Source organism: Nomia melanderi, chromosome 7, assembly GCF_051020985.1.
Source record: "Nomia melanderi isolate GNS246 chromosome 7, iyNomMela1, whole genome shotgun sequence".
NCBI lineage: Eukaryota > Metazoa > Arthropoda > Insecta > Hymenoptera > Halictidae > Nomia > Nomia melanderi.
The window spans coordinates 3,925,397-3,948,846 of NC_135005.1; the positions used below are offsets into that span (position 1 = coordinate 3,925,397).

Here is a 23,450-nt window from a genome sequence, read left to right on the forward strand (position 1 = left end):
CCTACTACTCACAACGCTTTCGTTTAACCCAGGAAAAGCGGACTTGTAAGCTTGCAAGCGGCTCTCCCCATAGCTTTCTCGTATCTCTTTCTCTCTTTCTCCCTCTCTCTTTCGTTCTCACCGTTTCTTTCCGGTATTTTCACGAGACGAACACGCGAGAGCTGGCGAGATGTTATGCAAAGTTTGCGCCCGTTGATGAATCTTTCGCGCGCATTTCGCGTGCCTGTACACGGTGTGCAATGCGGAGCGCCTTTGGCTCGCGCGTATTTCAAGGAAACTCGAAACGAGGAATCGACGCGAGCGGAAAACCGAGCTGCCACCTTGCTTTCTGAATTTCGAGAACGAGATCTGAATGATCCGTGGTGCTCCGTGGATCGTCTAGAGAACCGTCGTTCATGGAGAACAGGTTTTATTTGCGGTTCAGATTTATTTGTGACCGATGAGAGCGTCATTGGCCCAGAATACGTGGAATACCGAAGGAAACAGGACTTGAAGGTTCAAAATGGTGCGATCGGAGGAAGATTTCTTATGGATCTTCTAAAAATAGGAATTTTAGATGAATGTTTTTATGAATCTATCATAAAATGTGAACTTTGGTGTTGACTTTTTTATTTCTTTCGACGTAAAAAATAGTCTTTTAGAAATTTTTGGTATTTTTGTTGGATCGATCTTTGTATATTTTACTCTTTGAAGTTAGTAATGTAGCTTAAGTTATTTATAATTTATTAAAGCTGTTCATATTATTCGAATACAACTGTATATTTTTTATAACTCATTTAAAAATTTGCTTCGCTGTATGAAATGATTATAGATGATGAAATTTTGACTTCGAATAAAAATTTCATTAAATATCAGTAGCAAAAAATATTCTTTTTAGATAATATTCTGATGGGAAGCTTTAGATATCAATGTTCCTTAGAACCGCAATTTCTCGTTGAAGATTATGCAGGTTTTCGACTCTCGGATGTTGCTCCATGAGTTGTACATACTCTATTCACAAGTGATTCCTGTTGGTGGAGCAATTTAGGCTTCTCCCATTCAGAGAGCAAACACACGGTCAGCAGTTCTGACTACATTCTGAGTAGGCCAAGCCTAAATAGACCACTCTCCCTCCTATCATGTATTATTGGCAACCATTGTAAAAACGTTGAAAATGAATTTAACTTGGAACATAACCATACAAAATGTTGTAAAATTTTTGCTCATTGAAGATAGAGATTTAATTGAAAACATATAATTACCAGTGGTAATACGTATTACAGAACTAAAATATGTCTGTTGTCAAATTTCAAAATATTTTCTGCATAATATCAAGTGCTTTATTGCTGTATGTGTTTGAAAATGATTAAAAATCGAACATGTTATTTCCCTTTTCGATTCTTCAATTTTAAGATTTCCATTGTTTCCGTTGAATGTTGAATGAAATATTAATTACTTTGGGATACGTATTCTACAGTAACACTAATAACAATTTCACAAAGTAATATTTATATAATAAAAAATGTCAAAATTGAGCCTAATTCCGTTCACAACTTGTTATATAACAAAACGATAAAAAAGCCTATATTTATTTAAAGCTAATATTTTTGGAAAACAAAGAAAATTTTTATTTTGTGGAAGCAATGAATATGACTGTCTGTGTTGCCTCCAGAGAAACAGTACTTAAAACGTTTCATTTTCTAAGCCCATTTTCATATTAGTTATTACGTTTATCTAATATTGAATTGATAATTTATATTTTTGTACGTTTGTTATAAATCTTTCCATATGCACGCATATTAACTGCGTAACACAGAAATGTGATAATACGTCAATAGTTTAACGCAAGTACGGTAGTATAAAATTACGTCAGATATAAATATACACTGAAATTGCTAGATTCAAATAATTTAGAGAAGTAGAGAATGAGAATTTTTACTTGGGCTCTAGAATTTCTGTTGGTAGTGATATGAGCTTCTATTCTCCAGTATAGACTTATTTTTTTCTAATCTACCTACGTTGTGAACTGCTTACGCGCCAGAGATACATTCTCTTGATGGCGATTTAAGCACTCGACGGGAAGGTTCTAGATTCTTACCTTAGTGGAATCTTATTATTCTTTACTCAGGAAAAGGAATGTTTAGAATCATACATGTCAAGCTCAGGCTTATCTTTCTCATCTGGAATTAAATCCTTTCGTTATTCTTTCAGAGTGAAACATGTTTAACAAATGAAAACAGTATTAAAAACATAAAATTTATCTTTGATCACTGTTTCTACCAGTTTATAACGTAAATCATTAATAAATAAAGAAATGGTTATAATATATTAGTTTGAGCGTTAGTGAAACAAGAATTTTCTATCCCTAATTTATTGATTGCAATACATTGAAAGTATTCTGTGAATTCTTATTAGTAATTTTAAAGGAAACAAACAATTTTTAGAAGAAACTTTAAACTGCGAATTTCAATCCTTAAACATTCTCCAAAACTGCTTTAGTCATTCCCTATTCAATTTCCTATTTATCCTAATAATCTCAAACTATTCTATAGACTTCTTGTTACAAGAAAACATAGTTTATGAATTTTAACTACTAATTATTCTCCATTAATACTTAAGCTTTTCCATTTGCACTCTTCTATCTTCCACATAAATAGTTCCAAACAATTCTCCAAATTCAATGTTAAAAGAGGACCTCAAACTGGAAATTCGAATGCACGACTATCCTCCATTAACCATTCGCTTATTCCTTCTTCCATCGTGACACGCCGCACAGGGCGTTACACTCCCGAACACACGAACGAAGAACACGGCAAGTTAACGACGAAGAGCCGCGTAACACGTATTCAACGGCACAGAAGACAATGGATGCTAAGAAAGCCCGGCGACGACGTGTATCGCGTGAACAAGGGAACGTCGTCGTGCCTAATCGCTCGTCAACATCCGCCAGCCCCGCGTGTCAGCGCGCGGGTGCGCGCGCGGATCACGAGAGATCGCGAGAAAGAGAGAGATACTGATCGATCGATCGACGATTATCGGACGCGGTTCCGCGCGTCCTCAAATGGGCGACATCGCGGCTGCGGACATCGGATAGCGTTCACGTGTCTCTCCACCTTACCCGTACCGTTAAAAGCGAGGGTCTAGCGAATCTTATTTATTTATTTACTTTTTTTTTGGTTTCGTTTGGTTTGTGGGGGTGGGGTGTTGTTTCTATTCATACGTTACCGGTAGTCAGACTAATCTCCATGGCTCGTTGACGGTGACCAAGGACCTTGAACTGAGGGAGGGAGACCTCGTTGCTGACACCGACGCTGTTCGGGCCCTCGTTCCACTTGTACCGGATGTCCCTCATGGTGTATCCGACTGAAAAAATAGAGAGACCCCCCGCGGTTGGTACGTACCTTCGCGGAAGCCCTCAAACGCGTTTCAGCTCCGAGGGGGCCTCCACTTACCTCGCACCCCCGTCAAACACCCCAAATATCATATTGTCCGCTATTTTCCTTTCTTTCTTTCTAGATTCCTCTTTCAATCTGTCTTTTTCATGTTCATTCGATCGCTTTCGATCTAATCTCAGTTTATCGTTTCATATTTGTTCCTGCTCGAGCAGTTTTCTCTCTGTTCCAAATCTGTTTAGTTTATTTCGAGAAACTTACTCGCGTCCCTTGTCGTTAGAGAAAGGGAGCGAGACAAAAGTAACGATAGAGGACGTGTGAGCGGACGTTCAATTCGCTTTTCTCTTTTCACCATCCACTTTCACTCGTGTCGATCTCGTGGATGACTTTCTCGCTGGTCGAAAAGTGTTCACCGTCTATCTTTCGTTTACTTTCTGAGAGCCCGTCGTGTCGGTTTTTTTAATCTAATGTTGTGGAATGGCGGGAGTCGAAGGTTCACTCGGTACTATTGCCGAGGCTCTGTCCCCTGTTCATTTAACCGACGATCGTTTAACAAATTCACGAACCCAGCCTCGTAATAGTACGTCGTTGACCCGGGACCGTGAGATATAAGGGACTTAAAATTTGGGGATCGATGGAATTCGTATGACTCGGGGAGTTGAACGTCTTCGTCCTTTTTTCGTAAACCGTGAATTATAAACTCGATGAAGTCGATCGGTCGATTGGTCGAGTGAAATATTAGCCCCCGGGACGATTTTGTCTGAGAGGGCAAGCTCTTCTTCAAATCGGAAATCATCGAACGTGTTTGCGGACAGGGCAACACGGTGATATCGGTGCAGTACGGTGCGAGTTAAACAAACGGAATAAAACGAACAGAGAAGAACGGAAGAAAGACATAGAAAAAGAAAACAGTGAAATCATATTGAAAGAAACTGAAGAATCCTTCAAAATGAGAACAGAAGAAATGATCCAGAAAAATGTCGAACCGTTTTAAGGTGTGTACACGCGTGTGAACATCAGTTTTTACAAAGTAATCACACGTTGATCGTTGATCCATCTACGCGCGAGTCTTTGGACGAAGTTCAGAAGGAAAAGCTAATAAGAGGGGGATATCTACCTGTAGATAGGTGTATGGTTGAATGTCGTTGCCTGTGACCGAGCACGCGAAACTGCGGAAGTTCCACCTCGTTCGAGATGCCGACCGACTGTAGGCCGGCGTTCCATTTGTACCGAATATCGCGCATTGTGTATCCAACTGCCGGGAGAACAAGAACACAAATATCTTCGCTCTAACATACAATAATTAGACACTCAGGTTTTTGTGTTTTCGGATCGTTTTTTGGGCAGAACTCGGGAATTTTCGGGTTGCTGCGATAGAGAAGGTTTAAGGGTGGAAAGGGTGAAATTGGAAGACTGTAGATCAAAGCAAAAATTCCACTTAGCACCCTAAACCGCCCCCCATTTACTAGACTAAATTTATCTCATTAATATTAAATTTATTTTATTGAATGTATATTTGCAACCGACGGAATTTTATTGAAATATTCTCAAATTACATTGAAACAACGTCGGCTTAGAGTGCCTATTCGAACTGCAAAAATTCGTTGGCGTATTCGAGCTAGGCGTTGCAATCGGTCGTCGATCGAACTGACCGAATCAGTTCGATCATCACCGACTCGATTGAACTCGACGACACTTCGGCTGATTGCGTGTGTGCAGCGTTCAAATTTTTCTTTATAGACATATGACAAGATCACTGTTGAACTCGGACATCAATTATTATAAGAAAAAACGTTGTATTTTTAAAATATGCTTACCACATGTCCATAATTCTTTCATTAAAAACTTGACGTGCGGTGTAGCGATTGTGATGACGAGAAATTAGATATTTTCTATGAAATTTCCTTTGAAAGTATTAAAAGGTCGGTGAAATTTGAAATGAAAGAAATATGGGTCCCTTTGGTTCCGCGGCCGACTTTGAATTTTCAATGATCGATCGGAATTCGCGCCTATTTATGCCCCTCTAATTTCTCGCCGCGGCCTCGAACGCGCACATACCGCCCCGAGAAACATTCCTCCGTAACTGAATCTTAGGTGATTACGATCGTTACACCGCATTCCAGGCACCAAAGTGGCATTCCATCGCGGTGCCAGCCACATTGCGCGAACATCGGCGAAATGTGGATTAAGCGATCCACGACCGAGTATTCGAGATTAACTGCTTTTGTTTTTGGAACACGGAAATACTATCGCCCCCGTTCCGTTTGCTCATTTTCGTCCGGCGAATGCCACGCCGTAATTCCGCGCCGGTGAAATGCTCCAACCCGGGACGCCCGACAGATTTATCTGTACAATGTCCGCGACCCAACGTGCTGCCGATTCCCGAAATTCACAATTTTCATTGTTTCGTGATCCGTGCGTTCAGCTGTTGCCCCCCTTTTTCCTTTCTTCCTTTGAAATATCGAATAGGTAGTTTCGAGAATATTGCGGTTTTTCAAATTATGAATGTTTGATACGAATGTAGGTTCGGGAATCTGTCCTATTTTCTGTTAATGGTTGCGGTATTGCTATTTTTCAGACAATACGCGTATTTTAATGTTCAAGAATAACTGAAGATTGATAGATAAGCACGCGACCGAATGGAACAATTTTATTACAATTGACAATTTGTTGACCTTAAAGGAAATTCTATTACTCTAGACAACATCTTTTACAAAGGTATAATAGAAATGTTCAAATTCTATCTTTCCCATGATTTTGTTGATAAAGAATTTATCACCGAAAAAAAAAACAAAAAGTATTACTACGTTAGAAAAGAATAAAGAAAAACTAATAAATCTGATAAAAAGTTACAAATTTATCAAATGCAGCTTCGATATACAAAATTGTACTCGTCAACTAGAAATATTCTTAAATACAATCTTCCCATCTTCATTCCCGATGTAAAACCATTTAAAAAATCCCATCAACGACCTATTCACCAATTCCCCAGCCAACCCAAAAAACCACACTTCACGTTCCATGAAACAACGAAAAACATACCTAGGTACTTGTATTTCTTGCGCAGAAATTCATGCACATTTCAAACCCTTCCATAAAAAGGAAGCACCGTCGAACCGGAGTGCGGCAATTAATCGCGGGCAATTCCGCGCGAGACGCTCTGCATTATCCGTCTCTAGCGATTCGTGGGCAACTTGTGACAATGCTTAACCCCCCTTTTTTCGCCGATGATCGTCGTGCGTTCTGGCGCGGCGTATTCTATATAAAATACTGATACATAATCGGGAAAACGTTTCAATAAAGATGTCCTGGACTGGGGCAACGTTTAAGCATTACCGGAGTTGGGGACGAGTTTAAGGATGAAAAGAGGGTTTGGGGTGAGGCGGAGGGGTACGAGTGGTGGTAGTTGAATACTGGCGGAATAGAGGGTTGCGGCAACATTAGCAGAGTACCGGGGGGATATATTCGTAGTGGTGGTAGCAAAGTTTAAGGTATAAGACGATAAGTGGAGAAGTGTATAAGTAGATATGGAGAAGCGAAGAAAAAAAGTTTCGTGCTTGGTCATGCGGTGCGGGACGTGGAATAATAGGCGGTGGAATCATACGTTACTTCACACGTTCGAACAAACATAAACAAACTCAGTTGAACATACCTATACTCGTGCATGCATCAGCGTTATAATACAATTGCATGCTACGAGCCACGTAATTTTATACATCATGCCGGATGCCGCATGCTTTGTGCTTCACCAGTGACACGAATTCCGAAACACGGAATTTAGCTTCTTTGTTTCTTTTAAGTTCACGGCTTTCTCTCGCGTTCCCGGCGGAGCGCACGGGGAGGTGTTCGGAAAGTAAGTCGTTATTGCGTACCGTTAAGCCCGGATCGAATTTATAGGTGACAATAAAGGCCGCTTCGGTGAACTACTTTCTCGCTCTGTTTCGAGACCGTTATGTACGGTTGAAGTAGCTGTAATTGTCGAGGGTTAAGAAAGTTTTTGCGAGATTGTCCTTATTTGTGATTGTTTTTTTTTTAATATTTAAATTACTTTTACGGAGGAATGAGATATTTGTACGATCTATGTTTTCTGGTATTTCGTTACGCGTACAATGGATATGTTCGTTTAGAAACGTGAAACATTTATTGTTTGAGAATGAGAGAAACTTTTTGTGGTCAGAAATGTAGATTTTACAGTTTATTTATTGGATGTTGGTTTATGTGCAATTAATATCTTACGGAATGATTTTGTAGTACGAAGAATGTCAAGAGTGATGAAATTACAATTGAATTTGGTTCTGTTTTAAAGTTATTAAGTTTCTGAAAATTTCCCGACACTGGATTTCAATAGATAATAATTGCAAAGTAAAGCTAAAACTATGCTTTTGTCATTCTTGATTTTCTTCTTATTGCGATATGTGAAATTATGTTTTAAAATCTATGTTACATGTTTGCCTTAGAAAAGTCATACATTAACTGTTTGCAATCAGATTATTTTTATATTGCCTTCCATCAACTGAATCATGATAACTATAATTTATAATAACAAATTTAAGATAACTTTCCATTTGAAAAAATAATACATAAATATTTATCATTTATACATAAATTTATTGAGCAAATTCATAAAATTTTACATTTACTCATGGCAGCTACGCTAGACTGTAAATGGTTAATGATTCGTTTAGATTTGAAAACATAAATTCATCAATTAATGAACAGAATTCTGTCTTAACCATGAAATTTTCATCTTTCTGTGTTATGTTCGAAATATCAGTTATTAACGTTTCTAAACTAACATATCGTTTTTGTATACGTCGGAGTATCGAAAAATTGAGGTTGTATAAAATTGCTATTTTTTGTATAGAGTTATTAAAAAAATCTAGTTATGCGAACATGTTTCTGACTCGTTATACTCGAAATGGGAACTGTTGAATGCCACCGACGTATTTGACCAATGTAATATTTGAATAACAGCTTACAGAATGATTCCAGCTATTCCTAATTTATTCTAACTATTAATCATTGAAAACATTCTATTTTCAAGTTGTTCCTTTTTAAATGTAAGATATTAGCAAAATTGTTTAAGATTTACGCCAATGCAGGATGTTTATAATTCGTGAAAAACGATATTATCTACCGGAATGGAAAAGAAAGGAAAGAATATAAGTATTTTTTATAGAACTCTTACTTGAAGAACTCAAATTTATAATTTTCAATTTTATAATTTTTTTTTATTCATATATAAGCATATTTTAAAATGATTTAATTTTTGAATTTTATTCTTTTAGTACAATATTTATCGTGTATCAGCGTAAATTACACCGAATATCCCCTCACTTCTTTTTTAGACTCACCGTAAATAAGCTGCTTGAAATCGATGACCCTACTGCTGCCGGGTTGTATCTCTGCTCTTAAGTTCTTTACACTTCCATTTTCTTTCTCTTCCACGTTTCACTTCAACATCGAACTGAAGAAGAGTACTTAGGAGTTACTAACCGAATACAGAAAGTTTTGTTTCGTGTACACATGGCTGGTAACCAGAATAATGCTCAACGCGTTACCATGTTTATTCTTAGCTTTATTGGTCTTACAAAAGTTTATAAACTGTTACTAAAAAAAAATGAATTTAACCTTAAAGACTTCTGATTATCATTTTTGGATAATACTACCTTTTATTGACAAAGAAATTTCATTTGAAATTTTAATTTGTAAGAGTAAAACGATTGCTTCCAATATTACAGAATTTTACTTCCAATGCTTCATTAATATTTATTAAATTTTACGACTAACAGATCCCATTACGATAATATTTTGTTGTGATTATAAACAAATTACAATTTAGGAGTTGTGATGTTTTATGATTTATATTCGTGTATGAATTCATGTAGATACACATCGTGAAATATATTTTTTCCTCACATCAGTGACTTAAACGCCAATAGCTATTGACAAAGTGAGTTAAATGGGCTATCTTATACAAAAATTGTAGTATCTATATTTTATACTATTTTAGTATAGATGTAATAGAAACTAATAGATTAATCTGATCTCTTAAATCAAGATTCGTTCAAATATAATAATTTTAATATTATGTAATTGCCGCAATGAACATAAAAAGAAATCTTGATCAACAATCAAGGTGTCCTGTAACCAGTGATTCAACCCAAAAACGAGTGATTTAACATGAAAAGTGAAATCGAAAAATTAAATGTGGATGTATGTTGAGCGTGAAAAAGCAGAAATAAAATTAAATATATTGATGGATACCGCCAACGACATAACCAGGGTTAACCGATTAAATTTGAAACTTCCTAAAAAGATGGCCTCAAGAAAAAATACATCACTGTACACATTCGATCTATTTCATCATATAAAATCATTCCCCCTTTTAGTTTTACCCGATTCACAAAACACCTTCCACTATCTAACAAATTCGTATTTATATTACCACCACAGTAATAATCATCGCAACACAACTCTGCGCAAACTACTAGAAATTCGGTCCTGGGTAGAGCGGAAGAGGGAAAATGAAAAATAACGATAATATATAATACTCGTGCCAAATACATGCCGGTCATCTAAAGGTAACGTACCAATCTACCAAATGATCTAGCAGACGCATAGAAAGAGAACATAAAAAATATTCGGCCGGAGGGAGAAATGGGTAAAACGGTGTGTGTACGGATACACAATCGGTTTCGAAGGTTATATAAAACCATAACCAAGAATTAATCAATAGGCATACCGAATGAGGGGGGGGGGGGCCACGGCGTCACGTCGTGGCTAGGGTTATGCTGCAGTCGTTTCACTTTTTTTTTGTTTCGTTCTTACATGCGCTGGGCTAGATGCACAATGCGTTTTAATTCGGTCGCATCGTAGTCGACACGTCGTTCTCTTGTGTTTTAGCCTCCTTCGGGGCTGGCCGTCGTCGGCCCATACTACGTCCCCGGACACGAGGCTCAGTGCTATATGTCGGAGGCTTTTTTTAATTTAAAAAAAACAGATGGAGGGCTGGGCGGGGGTTTGGGGGTGGGGGTTCGACATTGTGACAGTGATGAATTTAGTGGTGATGGTGGTGGTGATTAGTAGTGATCAGTGGTGGTGGTGGTTCTGTGAAAGTGGCAAAGTAGTGACGGTGTTCAAAGTAGCACACGTTCGTAGACTTTCGTTGGTCGGAACCAATGTTTTGACCATTTCGATCCGAAACGCTGGTTATATACAGCTGTGCGTGTGGTCTATGGTATTTTCTCGAGTCTCGGTGCGATTTCTCCGTTAATCTTCGTATAATTCCCTCCCGTTTATCATATGTATATATTTTTTGTCATTATTTCACGAAAAAAACTCGTATCTTTCGTACGTTCAATTCGACATTTTGGATTTTTCAAAAAGAGTCCGTCAGCATCGTTACGCTTCCCGATAATTACAGACAAGTGATATATCGAGGCGTGCGCCTCGAGTATCGTTAGGTCTGCGGAGAAATTACACGTTCGTTAAGGTCGACGTGAATAAGTTCACAACAATGGTAAAAATTGGTAGAGTGGAGACCCTTCGGAGGATGCTCGTAAATTATATTTTACGATTCGTTACGGTTCATGTCACGCAGATCGGCGATCGGAGATGTCAGAGTGATCTCGTGCGTGTTTCCCTTCTCTCAGATACGTTTTATTTCTACGAACCCGAACGAGTTCTGTGCTGCTCGGTTTTTCATTTTGTACTTTTTTTTGGCTCATTTCGTAAATCAGCACGACACGCGCGTCCGCTCTCGCTGCTGCATGAACGTCAGTCAGGTCGGTGCATCCACTTTCAGGTGGATCAACGATCGACCGTATCTCTGCGTGATCGAGCTCACTACCTGTCTCCCCTTACGAATTACTGCAAATTGCACGCCGACGATCAATCGCGTCGCCCTCGTAACATCGGAAACGCGTCCGTCGTTAGCGCGTGCGATCGTTTCGGGTGAAATGAATAAATTCGCTGATACAGATAATTAATGTCACTGAATCACATTTCTTTCTAATTTGCGTATTTTACTTTATTTTTGCTAGTTTTGTTTGTTTTTACACAATTTTGTACCTTACTTTTCTGTTTAGTTTCAATATTTGCTACTATTTTGTTCTTTTATTTTTATTACTTTCATTGCATTTTTGTTTCTTCTTTCTGAGAAATGATTTACAGGCTTGACCAAGTTGCCGTTGCTCGCCTACATCGATAAATCTCCGACAATAACGAGTGAGCAGCTGTAACGCTGATCAGTAACGAGATTAAAAACAGGGACGTAAATGAATCTTCTTCGACCAGGATTAATTAATACGTTCGTAGGGGATTTATTATATTCCGCGAATTGTGATGCGTTCTCGGGGCAAACGACGCGCGGAGGTCGATTTTTGATCCCCGGTTAATGAAGTATTTTTGCGTACGAAAGTCAGAGAGCAATTCTGCGCTAATTAGACGGACGCGGATTTGGGATGGTCAAACTGGATTACGTTAATTAAAGTAAATGGAATATTGAAATCCTGATGTGTTGACCAGCAGAAACCGAACAAATTACATTGCCTGAGTTTTGAAAATTGTTTTTCGTTGATTTGGTAACCAGTGCGCTTTAATATACTGCTGATTTTCATGCAAATTCATGACCTTGGTAACATACATAATTAATACTATTAAATTATGGTATAAAATCGTTTAACCATATATTATACAAGACATCATATTTTGAATACTTTAAATATTCCTTCATACTGTTGCATATGTTTTGGGCAATTCTATATTTCCCAGTTTCCAAACAAATGCACAAAAATCTGCAATCTATTCATTAAACGAACCGTTCACAGGTCAAAACGATTAACTCCAGTTTCCAAACGTTTTCAAGTTTTATGACGATAACATTGAATAAGTACTTGCCGATTAATTGAAATCGATTTTTCGGATTCTCGTAAGTTCGAATCCATTAATCGTGGCGACATTTTACATAAGCTGACATCGCGCGCTATTAATTACCGCTAATTACACTTCCCTGATGAATTCGCGGGGGCGCGTCTCGCGACAGAAATCGTGACAGAAATCGGGACAGAAATATTTCTAGTGGAGCTAATAATTCTCCTGGTCCAAGCTGCGGGGACCAGGAGCAATTAAGGGCGGGGACATGATCCGGCTTTCTACTTCGCGAAACTAATCAACGAACTTGGTCAAGTTACTTTGATATCTCGAGTGTTCGACTTCCGGCCCCGGCCTTTCGTCGTATCCTGCAAACGACTGACTTTTAATATAGATCTCTTAGCCCAAGGGGCGAGGAGGGGGGGTACGAGTTAGGACGAAACTTTTTCCATTGTCCCCGTATAGATTACCAATCGCGACTGATCTCCGTGCCCGGTGGTATAATCAAAGGCACCGGATGCGTTTCACGACTCGCTTTTTTGTTCTTTTCGTCCGCCATGTTTCCGTTCCGCGCCCGATGATGCGACCGTTCAGCCCTTAACGACCGGGCAGTATCCGATGGACACATTTTCGAATTGATCCGTCTAGGAAAATTGTGTTCGTAAATAAATTGTGGCGTATTGTACGTACGTAATTGTGTAGTAGTATTTATAGTACTGATAAATAGTATAAATAATTTATATTTAACAATAACAATAGATTATTTATGTTGCTTTAATATGATGTTGACATATATGAAAGAACAGTAATATTAACTGGTATTGCAACAGCAATAAATTATTTACTTTACTTTAACGTAATGTTATTTTAACATTAACGTTATTTTAACGTTGAACAATAAAACAACACTGTTCACTTGTACAATATAATAACAATAATTTAGTTACCTTTTCTATATACAATTGTAATATTTATATTTATTATTTGTAATATAATGTCGAGGACACTGGTAGTCAGTTACGTTATGAAAGCATACTGGGTTGTTAAGGGTTAGCCGTGACCGGACTGTTTTATCATTTATTTACGTATCACGGCGTCGATAACATCGGGAACGTTATCGGCGAACAGGCGAAACGCAGGGGCGTCGGATTAAGCGATACAATTACCGAACTTATTCATGGAAGGACAATGATTTAATGGCCTCCGAACGATCAGACCTGCCGCGCCGTAATTACCGCTAACGAATTAATCGGTTATATATCGCCGCCGTCGCGGTTCCGGTTTATTAATAAATTCATTCGCGAACGAGTCGTCGCGGTTCCGGTTTACCGCCGGTCGGTAGTTCAGGATGGCGAAGGCTATCGCGAGTGAGAGGCGAATTTTAAAGCTGATTAATTAATATTGTGGCTCGATCGCAATTACTATCGTACAATTTAGGAAGTTCGTAGCGATTTCTTGTTTCCAGAGTGAGTATGGAAAGAGTTTTTTGTTTCAAGGGTTTCTAGGACATCGTTGGGTAAAATGTTAATTAATTATATATTAAGAGTAATGGTTAATATGTAACTTGATTCGATTGCAAGTTACTTTTAGTAATTGTTAATTGGAAATAACAGTGCCTATTTCGATTTCAATTGTGAGATAATAAGAATTAACGATTGCAAAAAGTAATTTGTAATCGAGTCAACTATTACATTGCAATCATCGGATTATATTTTGCCTAATATTCTTTGACTGATACTAAATGACGAAAAAAGTCTTAAATCCATTGAAAAATTAATATTTTTGAAGTAATAAGTTTCCGTTCCGCTTAAAGCAAATGATTTTAATGATATCATATCTAATTCTTTTGGTTACAATTCTTGATAATATTATACAATACTATAATTATAATATGATACGTATTATATTATAATAAAATGATATTATACTAATAGTACATAACATTATAAACAAAAGAATTCATTATTATAATATGGAAAAATAATTTCCTGCTTCCATACAACTCCCAAAACGAGAAAATCGATTGGTTCCATCGAAACAAAAGGTTTTTTACAACTTTAAAAACACCAATTTCTCTACTGGCACTCTTTTCATCGTTTAACGAATGCTACGAATCCTACAGATCATAAACCCTTTTCATATTCACCCTATAGAATACATAGAGGGCTCGAAAACAAAGAGATTCGGAATGAAAATTGAAAAACCAAAACAAGTCAAAGAGAGCGTCCGGGCATCCTCTTTCGGTTTCACACATCCAAATAATTCGCGTGCAATTTGCAGCAGTGATAATCGGCGCGAGCTCGGAACACATCACAACGCAACCCACACACAGGCACACTCACGGGTACACCATACGCACAGTTCCCATTCGTTCTCGTTAGCAAACACGCGAGAGACAGGGGACAAGATTCGTGTCGTGCAATTCACACACCCGCACAGGTAGTTTTTGGTCAGCCTTTTCTGTACTGTGTCACACCGTAACACTGGTGTGTTAGTTCCGGGGCCGTGCCCGGCCCCATTGTCGCTCTCACAACGAACTGTTCGAGTACGTATCTCTCTACGCTGGTTTTTAACACTAGGCAGCCTAAAAAAATCTCTAGGCAGCGCGGCCCGCTCGACACGACTCGTTTCGTGCTCGAGCCGGCGCCAGGTAATTCGCGTACACAGCGAGCGTCTCGATCGAGATATCCCGGCTGTCGCGGACGCTTCTCGTCAAGGTGCTATTTGTTTGATCGCGCACTATGCTCCGTTTGCCGAAACGGGTGCCCGATTTGATCGATTGCGTTGGGCTTTTGTGGTTAATCTGCGTCGTATCACGATCAATCTAAATTACTATTACTTCTTTTGATATTTTTGTACTACTTAATTGTTTAGTTATCATATATTTTAACAGTAGTCGGTTAAAGTAGTAGTTAGTTAAAGTTTAGATAACGTAACGTCCCTTAACAGTAAGAAAGAGTGAGACAATAACGAAACATAAGTTCGAAATATTTTAGCAAAGGAAGTTTGGTTAGGGTACACGTGATCTCAGGTGTGATCGTTTGAACTACTGAGGCTTCATTGTATAATTTCTAGTTGATTTTTTATGAAAGCTTGGAGGATTTAGATTGATTGCTATATTATACGGTGTTTGCTTCAATGGATCAATTAAAGGGTATGTGTTTAGTGTTTCGAGAATATCGTCGAGAATCTAGATCGATAAGAATATTATACGCGGATGACTGTTTTTAAACTTCTTCTACAGTTTAACGATGATGATATTTGATCAGAATTGTCGGAAGATTTTGTTGATGAAAATTTTCTGACCACTTTTTTTGTGATATGCGTATATGGTTACATATTTCGATATTGAAATTTACGAAGAAATATATTGAAATGATATTGTCAGATTTTAATGAATTTTCGATAAATACTAATTACAAAAATATTTGAAGCGTGAAAGTAATTCTGAATTTTGAGACGGAAGAAATATGTTTGGCTGGATATTTTGGAAGCTACGAGTGAGGATAATTTGCATGATTACATAATTCTGAAATTATTGACAAACGCAATGTAAATTAGTAAAATATATTGTAATTTTATTAAAATTGAATGTTGACTTTGTCTTGACATGGGACTGGGAGAGTTAATAAATATCTTATAACCACAAATACACTGACCGCGCCATATGTAGCTAATATCCCTTGTACAGGAAGTCAAAGCTGTCTGCGGTCTTATACTTGTGGTTTTTCGACAATTAGAGGACCAGCTTTTGAGGTAAACCTTCATGTAACCACTTAAAATTACGTGATGGTTTGCGACCTGTTTAATCGCACACAGTTAAGAATTTTGTCTTCCACTAAACATGTGGAAAATTCAATTATACTAATTTTTCTTATAATACAAAAATTAAAATTTCAGTTTATACATCCTACTTCTTATTTGAGTGTAAATTTTTCATATAGATGTTCTTATGACAATTGATTAATGTTTAACTGAAAGAATTAATATATTATTTAAACAACTTAAAAAATTGTTTAAAAATCACAATTCTGCAGTGTATAACATTCTCCTAAATTCTATAACTTGCAAGATATTTAATCAAATATATTTTTTATTCTTAACTTTGATGACACTTTTTATAACTTAAATAGGAAGATGGTCGGTAAGAAATCGAATGCCAAATCTTCTTGAAAAGCTATTTTTCATCGAAATTTCATCAAAATCTGCTGATATCACTTGAGTATGTTTTATTACAGGTATAGATCTGTAATAGAATTGCTTATAGACAACCATTTCTCGGCTGTGAAACGTATATTACACTTCTGAATTGCCAGAGTACTTCATTGACAAAACCATTGAATATTTCGTCTTTAATACTTGATATTGAATCTCAACATAGAAACAAAGCTTTTTACATGATATTTTGGAACCATCAGATTTTTGTCACTTTGCCAGGCCAAATCGTAAGTCAAAGAGATTCTTTTCAAACAATAGATGTGAGCTACTTTCCAGAGAAGAATTCTCATTGTCCATACCCCTCAGTGTCTTTCTTACTTTCTAAATTAACTCAAAATGCTGTATAACATCTATCGTTGAATAACAAAATAGAAACGTCAACACAAATGAAATAATACCTCACTACAAAATTCAAATGTAAAAACCACAGTTCCAAAAATTTTTTCCAAACAGCGCTAACCAAAAAAACAAAACCGACGTGTAAAAAAGCAAGGAAGAGATTTGTCATTGAGCAACAGATTTTCTCGTTCCTTCATCCTTTAAGTTTACTTACACATTAAACGTTAAGTTTCGACTTTCATTCGCGCAATCGATCAAAACGCGCGTCCGGTTCTGCGTGTTCACGATGTTACGTATATGTGACAGTCATCGTGAATGGTATATAAAACCCAATAAGAGTGAGCGAGAGCTGGTGAGTGAGCGAGTGAGTGGACGGAGTGAATGAAAGTGATCCACGGCGGTACCGCGGATCGTGTGACTGACTCGTGTGTTGGTGAGCGTGTAAAGTGGCGGGTGATGGACAGACAGACAGACAGATAGATAGCTAGAGAGGAGAAGATAGAAGAAGACAGTGGGAAGAAAAGGTTCCGTGGAGCCGGATAGGGAACGTTAAAGGGAAAAGGTGGCGTTTGGGGGATGAGTCGCGTTGAACTGGGGGCTAGGTTGTGGATGTTAGTTAACGATATTTCGTATGAGCGTGTAAAAGAAGAACATACGAGGTTTCATCGCTTTCGTTTTCTGGTTTTTTGTTTTTTGTACGCTCGTCACGTGTGTACGCGGCGGAGGCGTCTGTTTGAGCTTATCTGAAAAAGGGTTGAAAGTGATGTAGAGTTGAAGCGTGTTTGGTCAACGATTATCGAGCTTTTTGCCTGTAGGATATAGAGACTTTGGGAATTACTCAAATACGAAAGGTGTGGCTATACAATTGCACAACCAAGTAGAAAGCGATTTTTGTTTGGTAAAGTGAATACACTTTTATTAGGTATTGTCGGTGGAATGAAATTTGTATTTGAACGCTATTAAATTGTCAGTGCAGTTGTTTATTTTATAATTATAATTTTAACTTGCTTCGCATTTATGGAATTTTTTAAGATGTCTCTTGTAAACAGAAAGGAAATACAAAATGAGATTTTTTGGTAGAGTTTGTTAATAGATGAAAAATTTCGGTATAACTTTTTCGGTAATAATATTATTAATAAGAGAAATCATTTTTTACTTTCAGTGTGAGAAATTATTCTATATCTGGCTGTACTATCATTGTACATACACTTTGTAAATTGTATTTTTTACTAATTTATTAACTGAATATTTGGATACATTAATGTCAAATTATTCTTTCGTTTAGTACTGTGTCATTGAACATACATTTTATGTAGGAAAAACAAATTTGTAATTTTCATTAATATCATCTTCTTAGTAAGTAGCAAAGTAAATATTGAATTTCAATTTTTTAATTTTTGTAAGAGATAATATATTGGAAGAGTATAATTTTTCTCTTTCTAGAGCACTATTTTTTGTATAAAGAATAATTTAGATAACGCTTAAGATAAAAGTAAGGAGACAACACAATTAAAACCTTTAATATATAGATACATGAAGTAATACGAATTATGAAATTCTCATATATACGTCCGATCGTTAAACAAAGATTTATTAAAAGGTTATATACCACACAATTAAATATATATTTTCAATTAAACAGTCTACAGTATAATTTGAAAAAGAACGTATTTCCAGAGAAAAATATACTTACATTCTGTCGGTGCATCGTACTGGATGAAAAAAACAAAACTGTTAATTTTAATCGTATTCCAAAATATTCGTTTAATAAATCGTAAAAAATAAAATTCTTCTCTATATTTGAGTAACCCTTATTAATTCGAATTATAATATACTATTGTATTATAAATTTCCAATAACGTCTAAAAAATATATTTCCTTGAGAAGAATCGGTATCAGCTGATCATGTCTAGCGACGTTATGAAAATCGACATCGTTGACGCGCGATGAGTAAATCACGAATCGTATGTTTCCATATGTATACGTAAGTATGTGGCGTGTCTGTGTGACGGTGGAACAAAGGCGAGGATGTCGAACTTTCTCAAGATCGTCTCTCTGTTCGTATGTTGCATTTTATACACGCGGACGTGCGTACTTACAGCTCTCGATCTCGATATGGCAGAGCTGTCGGTCCATTGGAAAGTACTGCAGGTTCATTGGACACGATGCTGTGATCGTTAAACTGCAACAAAATGAACAAGAGTAGCTATCAGTGGATCTTGCGTCGTTACAAGTTATACGAGGGTAAACATTTCCTTGTTATCTTATTGTTTCACCGTGGGAAACGTGAAATGATATTCGATCTTGTCTTGCTGGAACTTCCTAACGGATTAATTTCAAGTTCGCTATCGATATTTTATGGGGGCGACGATGAATTGAGTTCCAAAGAAGAAAGCTCCCCTCGTTAACCCTTTCTTAACCTTAAAAAGAAATCTCGCGACTTGATACCAATTATTTAACGTTCTTTCATGTAATATTTCATTACTTAATGAGAGAACTTCAAATCTTTCAATGAAAAACATGTATTTTCCGGCATTTTTTGTAAGAAGTACTATTAATGTCTTTTAGTTCAAATTTTGTATACGCTTTCACTACACTTTCATTAAGTTTTGTAAATTATTTCAGTTCTATTTATTCAGAAATATAGTTTCTATAGCTTATAGATCAAAAGTATTGAACCTATCAATTCATGATTTTAACTGTTCGTTAAGAAAAAATTCTTTTATCTTTTGAGCTACAATTAAAGTAATAGCATATACACTTCCTTTTTAATTAACAGAAACTCGGTAAATTTTTCGAGTGAAATTAAATCTTTCACCTTGAAGAATTGAAGTCGTGAATTTCAAAATACCATAATCCACTTTTTAACGTTATATGTATTAGTTATTGTTGTGACCGTTTTCAGCTTACTTAGACCTATTTAATGATATTAAAATTTTCATGTAATGAAAAGATTCTTGTAACAAAAATAAGAAAAATAGGTAATGAATGAACGAAGTTGAAAAGGAAGATCGATTTTCTCGAAATGTTGATTGGTTGACTTGTGTTGTTATAGACTTCATAGCTTCAATTGTTAAAAAGTATTGACTTTTCAGTTTTTGTTTTACTGAAGAAATTGTTTCGACTGTATGCGATTATGGTGACAACTGATTCGACAGTTATCGCGTTAACACCAGATTTACGGGTATTTACCCTACAGTTTGTTCCATTGTCTTTAGAAAAATTGATATACATTTCGATTTTGGAAATTAGAGGTTTAAGAGTAGACCTCAATGATTTACCAAACAATATTTATAAAACACAATATCAGTTAAATGAACCCGCTCCATAATCTAGTGTCAAAGAATTAGATTTCAGGTATGCCACTGATCTTCCATGGCAACGATCAGTTACGCTTTGGGCGAAGAAAACTCTCTTCTTTAAGCGTGTTATTGCTCCGAGCAACGCGGTCGATCGATAGTTTTAACTCAAACGAAGGGAACTTGTTCATGCATGTGCGGGTGCCCGTTCCTATCGATTTCCCTTTAACGTTCTTCGGTTTCCAGCGGAGCATCGGGAATCGGCCTTGAGCCCCCAGATCCGGAAGGGAGCGTAACGCGAAGGAAGGAAAGGGTGTGAGTAAAGTTAGGTATGCATGGATTGTCTGAATATAGTAGCGACGTTAATATCAGAACACTCGAGGATAGGTTGGATGAGGCAGATGTGGAGGAGAGATGATACGAGCGGCAGGGGAAAAGAAAGGGGATGGAAACGGCGTGGACCGATGCCGGGAACAAATTTGTCCCGGTTGGTACAATTGCTCCCTCAAGTGTTTTCGGTTGTTCCTGGCTGGTAGAGACTATCGAACCTCGGCTGAAATCGCGCCAAAAAATGGCCAGTTCTATCCCGCGCCTCGTGATTTTATCTGGGTGTGCTTTGGTTAAAAGTACAAAGTCTTTGTTCAGCTAAAAAATTATTGCCTGTATAATAAAAGTGTCCGATGAATTATACTTTTTGGATTTTTACGTTCAGTAGCAAATTTTGTAAATTCTTGTAGAGTAAATATGAAAGTAAAAAATGCTATTTTAACGTGTTACTCCCTTTTTGTTTCTGAGAAATTTAATTGTGCATTGGCAAGGTTAAATTCTCAAATGAAAAATTCAGAAGTAATTTGATTCTTCTTTAATACTTGTTTACTCTTTTGAATTATTTTAAAAGTATTTATAAATATTTTGAGTACAGGGTAATACATATTTTTATTGATAGCGGAAATTATTTATTACTTTGTTAATAAAACTAAGAAAGTTGTATGATAAACTGATATTAGGAACTTTATATGCATGTACACTGAACATTTATAAATATTACGTTTACATATCTGAAAAAATAACCATGAAGCTAACTTTTATTTAAAAAAGATATTATAGTAAGTAGTATAATAATAAACATTTAGAAAAATTTAATATTTTATGTGTATTATAATAAATTTGCATTTATCTGAGAAAAATATGTTAAACAACACTCATAGTTTCCATTTTGTATGAAACTGTTATTACATGACATATATGGGTATTATATTATCCTATTAATTCTTAAACCCTTTTCCGATGATTTATTTCTCAGCTATGACCAATACAACTACCTTACCATTAATAATTTATTAAGAAACAAAAAATTTTAAGGCTTATTCTATGTCTACGTTTACTCCCGAGGTTAACGATTGATAATGAAAAAGTAATATTTTATTTGTGTTTAAACAACATAAATGACACCCAGATTTTTCAAATTCAGTTTCAAATTTTCGTCACGAGTCTGATACGATATTATAGGTCAAGGGGTTAATGAAATATCTATCACTGAACGTAATATTACATTCATCAGAAGGTTCTGTCGTTATATGATTCACGCCACACTAACAAAATAAAGCATCTTCCATCCCTCTACAAAAATCTTCACAAAAATCCTTTACAAAATGAAACTGTCACAAAAAATAGTATTTCATTAACACTAACCGTACCGGGAACCTATCAAATGATTGAATTTAAAATTATTTTTTCATTCATTTAACTTTATACCACTTCCCATATTTTCCAATTAATAAGTTTTCCAATTTTTGTCTCTCCGTTTGTTTCTGTGTCCATTAAAAAGAATCTATCATCTAACTTGTTTACTTTTATTTCGTAGACAATTAATTGACTGGTTACGCTAGAGAAAGTGTCGGTACGGTTACTGTTAAAAACGAGTCACAAAACAATCTTACTCAAACAAAACCTCAATCAGTCATGTAAGAACCGACAGAATATTCCAACCGATTGATCACGGGCAAGATCATTCGTACTCACCGTATACTACGCGTGATGCTTCCCGAGTGATGAATACGAATGAACTCGTTGCTGGTGGTGGCGATGTGAAAGTACGACTGCTTCTCGTTGACGAAGAAGGTGTCGGGCACCCAGATGTTCTTGATGAACTCCGAGCCGACGCTCAGCGTCTCGACGCCCGTCCGCGGCTTGAACGCGAGCCTCGGGTCCGTCCAGAATTGCCGGAAGTAGAAATCCAGCGTGAAGTCCTGACACGAGACACGAGACACTTTATTAGACTCGGGCATCGACTAAACAAATTTTTCAAGTTACGATTTCCCGCGGGAACAACGTGGAAAAACGTAAAATCGGCTTCGAAATCTCGCGGAATCCTCGTCTCGTTTCCCACGGACGCAATGCTCCGCCGGTAACAATGGTCCCCCGCGGTTCCAGAGGATAATGAAACGCGGACACGGGAGGTAACGTCATTACGCGGGCCAAACGCGTTCGTTAAAAATAACAAAATTTCCTGGCGCCCCACGAGTAAGAAGGCAAACAGCGGCCAATACGTCCGACTGCTTTCATCCTGGTTTATATGGGTAAACAGATTTACGTTGGTGAAATGCCTTGATTTATTCGATACGTCGCGCGGCTGAAACGCGCGGTTTATCCGGTGACGGACGTGCCGCGCTTCGCTTCGATTATTCGCCGAGACTTGGAATAATTAGTTGAACGATATTGTTGTATGTTTCATATTTTATTTGACACGGGGACTGTTAGGTGGAAGTATTAGTAATTTTGAAGGACCTTTCGATTTAAATTTTTAGTGAATTTCTAAAGGGGTGTTACATAATTAATGTCTTTGGAAAAGTATTTTAGAATTCTAGTTTTTGGACTGACAATTGGATACACTGTTATAGCTAATTTTTATGAGTCAATTATAGTGATATATTTCGCTTATATATTAACCTTCTGTGGACGAGCATTTTTTGAACTTCTAGAAATTCTTTCCATTCAAAAACTGCAAATCCATCGAGCTCTTAAGCACTACAAAAGTAGAAAATCGTGTATCAATCTATGCGTATCATAATCCTAATCGCGAACCTAATTCCTCGTTATTTGAATAATGACATATATTTACAGCTTTCGATTTCAGGTATGAAAGCTCGACATCGCCGTTACGGCGGTATTCGGCCGCAAAGGGTTAAAGTCTGTTAAGTCTACTTACGTTTGAACAAATGAAAACATTTAAACTTGCTTGAAGAGCAAACCTGCAAATATTTCGAAACCAAATAGTGCACTTGCATCTTATTTACGAAAACAGTTTTATTCTCGCCATTATCTCCTTTTAATCCAATTTGAAACAGTC

General features: G+C 36.9%; 1 protein-coding gene across 14 annotated transcripts in view; it reads right to left on the bottom strand.

The window, feature by feature from the left end:
- Rdl (Resistant to dieldrin) overlaps positions 1-23,450 on the bottom strand; it is a 155,572-nt gene that overhangs the window by 10,697 nt on the left and 121,425 nt on the right. For 6 of the 14 annotated variants that reach the window (XM_076369491.1, XM_076369488.1, XM_076369484.1 and 3 more), the window contains exons 4-6: positions 22,124-22,350; positions 18,902-18,984; positions 3,205-3,342 (exon numbers count right to left, since the gene is read on the bottom strand). In XM_076369491.1, coding sequence (XP_076225606.1) covers positions 3,205-3,342; positions 18,902-18,984; positions 22,124-22,350 — 448 coding nt within the window. Of the gene's footprint in view, positions 1-3,204; positions 3,343-4,488; positions 4,627-18,901; positions 18,985-22,123; positions 22,351-23,450 lie in introns of all 14 variants that reach the window. The other 8 variants (XM_076369480.1, XM_076369482.1, XM_076369481.1 and 5 more) reach the window with 2 other exon arrangements.